This window comes from Oncorhynchus keta, chromosome 23, assembly GCF_023373465.1.
Source record: "Oncorhynchus keta strain PuntledgeMale-10-30-2019 chromosome 23, Oket_V2, whole genome shotgun sequence".
NCBI classification, from domain to species: domain Eukaryota; kingdom Metazoa; phylum Chordata; class Actinopteri; order Salmoniformes; family Salmonidae; genus Oncorhynchus; species Oncorhynchus keta.
This window is the reverse complement of record NC_068443.1, coordinates 5,598,907-5,603,906: the sequence shown is the minus strand read 5'-3', so window position 1 is coordinate 5,603,906 and position 5,000 is coordinate 5,598,907. Positions and strand designations below refer to the sequence as shown.

General features: G+C 53.9%; 1 protein-coding gene across 1 annotated transcript in view; it reads left to right on the top strand.

The window, feature by feature from the left end:
* Positions 1-5,000, top strand: part of LOC118402472 (receptor-type tyrosine-protein phosphatase F) — a 359,072-nt gene that overhangs the window by 240,005 nt on the left and 114,067 nt on the right. Inside the window, exons 21-23 of the mRNA XM_052476034.1 lie at positions 1-65; positions 1,455-1,552; positions 1,857-2,113. The exon at positions 1-65 is cut by the window's left edge and continues 72 nt beyond it. Of these exons, the coding sequence (XP_052331994.1) occupies positions 1-65; positions 1,455-1,552; positions 1,857-2,113 (420 nt within the window). The remainder of the gene's footprint in view (positions 66-1,454; positions 1,553-1,856; positions 2,114-5,000) is intronic.

Below are 5,000 nucleotides of genomic sequence, written 5' to 3'. Positions count from 1 at the left end.
CACCAGTAGAGGAGGGGGACCCTTCAGTCCTAGTATACAGAGCAGGACAACATCTACCTCACCTGGTGAGAGACACACACTCTTAACACATCCATGTAATCACACTGACATGCACATAATGTGTAGAGTGGAGACTTGTCTTCTTAAACCCATCCTGCCCTCTCCTCTCCACCCCACAGTACCCCTCTCCTGCTCTCCTCTCCTCTCCTCACCTCTCCTCTCCTCTTATCCCCTCTCCTCTCCTCTCCTCTCCTCTCCTCCCCTCTCCTCTCCTCTCCCCTCTCCTCTCCTCTCCCTCTCCTCTCCCCTCCTCTCCTCTCCCCTCTCCTCTCCCCTCCTCCCCTCCCCTCCCCTCTCCCCTCTCCCCTCCCCTCCCCCTCCCTCTCCCCTCCCTCCCTCCTCCCTCTCTCCTCCCCTCCCCTCCCCTCCCCTCCCCTCCCCTCCTCTCCTCTCCCTCCTCTCCCCTCCTCTCCCCCTCCCCTCTCCTCCCCTCCCCTCCCCTCTCCCCTCCTCCCCCCCTCCTCTCCCCTCCCCTCCTCTCCCCTCTCCTCCCCTCCCCTCCCCTCCCCTCCTCTCCTCTCCCCTCCCCTCCCTCCCCTCCCCTCCTCCCCTCCTCTCCCCTCCTCCTCCTCTCCCTCCCTCCCCTCCCCTCCTCTCCTCCCCTCCCTCCCCTCCCCTCCCCTCCTCCCCTCCCCTCTCCCTCTCCCCTCCCCTCCCTCTCCCCCCCTCCCCTCCTCTCCCCCTCCCTCCTCCTCCCTCCTCTCCCTCTCCTCTCCTCCCCTCCCTCCTCCCTCTCCCCTCCTCCCCTCCCCTCCCCCTCCCCTCCCTCCCCTCCCCCTCCCCTCCTCCCCTCCCCTCCCCTCCTCTCCTCTCCCCTCCTCTCCTCTCCTCTCCTCTCCCCAGTACCTTATTGATTAACAGAGCGTGTGTCTCATTGTATGCTACATTCACACTTGTACCTCACGCTCCAGTCCTCTCACGCACCTCATTACCCATGGGCTGGTGTCCTCATGCGTTTCACCTCATACATGTTGGATAGATGATTTATTTATCACCAGATGTGAATATTTGAAGCCTCAGTCATCTCCTCCTACTGGACTGTGCATGTCATGGTAATCACTGTGAACCTGGTGTCTTGGTGAATATTTGAAGCCTCAGTCATCTCCTCCTACTGGACTGTGCATGTCATGGTAATCACTGTGAACCTGGTGTCTTGGTGAATATTTGAAGCCTCAGTCATCTCCTCCTACTGGACTGTGCATGTCATGGTAATCACTGTGAACCTGGTGTGTGGTTGAATATTTGTAATCAATTGTAATAAAGAAAAGTGTTTAAAGTTGTCAGGTCCAGACAGTAATAATCTAAACTCAATATTTTAACCCCCAGGTCCCCAGTCTCCCCTCTCCCCTCTCTCCCCTCTCCCCCCCCCCTCTCCCCTCTCCCCCCTCCCCCAGCGTTTGCCACAAGCTTCGGCGTCAAAGCCGTCATGAAAACATCAGTCCTGCTCACGTGGGAAGTGCCAGAAAACTACAAGTCCCAAGTGCCTTTCAAGGTAAAAGTCTGTCTGTTGAGCTGTCTCTGTCTGCCTGTCTGTCTGCCTGTCTGTCTGTCTGCCTGTCTGTCTGCCTGTCTGTCTGTCTGTCTGTCTGTCTGTCTGTCTGTCTTCTGGTCTGTCTGTCTGTCTGTCTGTCTGTCTGTCTGCCTGCCTGCCTGCCTGCCTGCCTGCCTGCCTGCCTGCCTGCCTGCCTGCCTGTCTGTCTGTCTGTCTGCCTGTCTGTTTGCCTGTCTGTCTGTGTCTTCCTAACACTAACCACTATTTGACCTTGTGTGTGTGTGTGTGTTGTGTCTCTCTCCAGATCCTGTATAACCAGCAGAGTGTGGAGGTACAGGGGAACCTGAAGAGGAAGTTGATCACCCGACTACAGCCTGATACAGACTACAGCTTTGTGTTGATGTCCAGAGGAAACACAGCCGGTGGTCTTCAGCAGCAGGTGTCCATCAGGACGACCCCAGACCTCCTGAAGACTAAACCTGTCCTCTACTCTACTCAGCACAACCAGGAGGGGAAGCTCACTATAGACCTGCCTAAAGTACAGCCTACTAGTCAAGTCAGGTTAGTATCGTCTAACTATAGCTACAACTAACACTACTATAGACCTGTCTAAAGTACAGCCTACTAGTCAAGTCAGGTTAGTATCGTCTAACTATAGCTACAACTAACACTACTACAGACCTGTCTAAAGTACAGCCTACTAGTCAAGTCAGGTTAGTATCGTCTAACTATAGCTACAACTAACACTACTACAGACCTGTCTAAAGTACAGCCTACTAGTCAAGTCAGGTTAGTATCATCTAACTATAGCTACAACTAACACTACTACAGACCTGTCTAAAGTACAGCCTACTAGTCAAGTCAGGTTAGTATCATCTAACTATAGCTACAACTAACACTACTACAGACCTGTCTACAGTACAGCCTACTAGTCAAGTCAGGTTAGTATCATCTAACTATAGCTACAACTAACACTACTACAGACCTGTCTAAAGTACAGCCTACTAGTCAAGTCAGGTTAGTATCGTCTAACTATCGCTACAACTAACACTACTATAGACCTGTCTAAAGTACAGCCTACTAGTCAAGTCAGGTTAGTATGACATCGAACCATGAAAACACATACTCTTTGTAGAAAACAAACAGGAAGTAGCCCAAACTCTTACTTGACATCAAACAGGAAGTGGCCCAAACTCTTTGTAGACAACAAACAGGAAGTAGCCCAAACTCTTACTAGACATCAAACAGGAAGTATCCCAAACTCTTTTTAGAAAACAAACAGGAAGTAGCCCAAACTCTTTGTACACATCAAACAGGAAGTAGCCCAAACTCTTTGTAGACAGCAAACAGGAATTAGCCCAAACTCTTTGTAAAAAGCAAACAGGAAGTAGCCCAAACTCTTTGTAGAAAGCAAACAGGAAGTAGCCCAAACTCTTTGTAGAAAGCAAACAGGAAGTAGCCCAAACTCTTTGTAGAACAAACAGGAAGTAAATGATCCTTGTGCCATCTGAAAAGTCCATTCCTCTACTGCAGCACGAGCAAATTGCCAATACCTTTTTTTACCTTCTTTTGCGATCGGGACATTTTGGTGAAATTACCTCAAAATGACCCAAATGAAGAACTCAGAACGTCCAAATGGTTCCCTATTTCCCCCATAGGACTCTGGTTAAAAGTAGTGCACTATTTAGGGAATAGGGTGCCCTTTGGAAGGCAGCCCCAGGAGTGACTGGTTACAGCTGGAAGATCCTTCCTCTGACACTGCTATCCCAGTCGCCAGGGCAACCGAGGTCAGAGACGGGAACAGCGTCCTGATTGGTAAAAAGATTACTGTGCTGTGGAGCACGGTTGAGGCTTAACACACACACACACACACACACGTACACACATTGTGATGCTCAGTTCAGATTGACAGTGTAACTGCAGCTGGTTATTGAGTAGTAGGTATCTTGTTAGATATGTCTTCAACCACTGAGATGAACAGAAAGATGGACCACATGGTGGGAGCATAGAGGATAAGGCAGGGAGAGGGGAGGGGAGGGGAGGGGAGGGGAGGGGGGAGGGGAGGGAGGGGAGGGGAGGAGAGGGGAGGGGAGGGGAGGGGAGGGGAGGGGAGGGGAGGAGAGGAGAGGAGGAGAGGAGGAGAGGGGAGGGGAGGGGAGAGGAGAGGGAGAGGAGGAGAGGAGAGGAGGGGAGGAGGGGGGGGAGGAGAGGGAGGGGAGAGAGAGGAGGGCAAAGAGAGGAGAAGGCAGGGAGAGGAGGGAGGAGGGGAGGGGGGAGAGGAGAGGATAAGGAGGGAGGAGAGGAGAGGAGAGGAGGAGGGGAGGGGAGGGGAGGGGAGGGGAGGGGAGGGGAGAGGAGAGGAGAGGATAAGGCAAGGAGAGGGAGGAGAGGAGAGGAGAGGAGAGGAGAGGAGGCAAGGAGAGGGGAGGGGAGAGGGAGAGGAGAGAGGAGAGGAGGGGAGGGGGAGGAGGAGGGAGGGGAGGAGGGGAGGGGGAGGAGGGATAAGGCAGGGAGAGGAGAGGGAGGAGAGGAGAAGTGGTTAGGAGGGTAGGAGAGGAGAGGAGAGGATAAGGCAAAGAGAGGAGAGAGGCAGGGAGAGGAGGAGAGAGAGAGAGGGAGGTGGAGGGAGAGGGGAGGAGAGGAGAGGGTTAGAGTAAGGCAGGGAGAGGAGAGGAGAGGAGAGGAGAGGATAAGGCAAGGAGAGGGGAGGGGAGGGGAGGAAAGGGGGAGGGTAGAGGAGATGAGGAGAGGATAAGGCAGGGAGAGGAGAGGAGGAGGGTGGTTAGAGGAGAGGAGAGGAGAGGAGAGGAGGAGGAGAGGAGAGGGAGGGGAGGGGAGGGAGGAGAGGGAGAGGGGAGGGTAGGGGTTAGGAGAGGGGAGTCTAGTGGTTAGAGAGGAGAGAAGAGGAGGGAGGGGGTTAGGGGAGGGGAGAGGGGTTAAGAGAGAGGGAAGAGAAGAGAGGAGAAGAGAGGGAAGGAGGGTAGAGAGGAGACCGTTTAAAAAATGCTTGCTATTTCCTCATATAGGATGATGTGACGGGCGGCAGGGTAGTCTAGTGGTTAGAGTGTAGAGGCTGCAGGGTAGCCTAGTGGTTAGAGTGTAGGGGCGGCAGGGTAGCCTAGTGGTTAGAGTGTAGAGGCGGCAGGGTAGCCTAGTGGTTAGAGTGTAGAGGCGGCAGGGTAGCCTAGTGGTTAGAGTGTAGAGGCGACAGGGTAGCCTAGTGGTTAGAGTGTAGGGGGCGGCAGGGTAGCCTAGTGGTTAGAGTGTAGAGGCGGCAGGGTAGCCTAGTGGTTAGAGTGTAGGGCGGCAGGGTAGCCTAGTGGTAGGGGGGGTAGCCTAGTGGTAGAGTGTAGAGGCGGCAGGGTAGCCTAGTGGTTAGAGTGTAGTGTAGAGAGTGGCAGGGTAGCCTAGTGGTTAGAGTGTAGAGGCGGCAGGGTAGCCTAGTGGT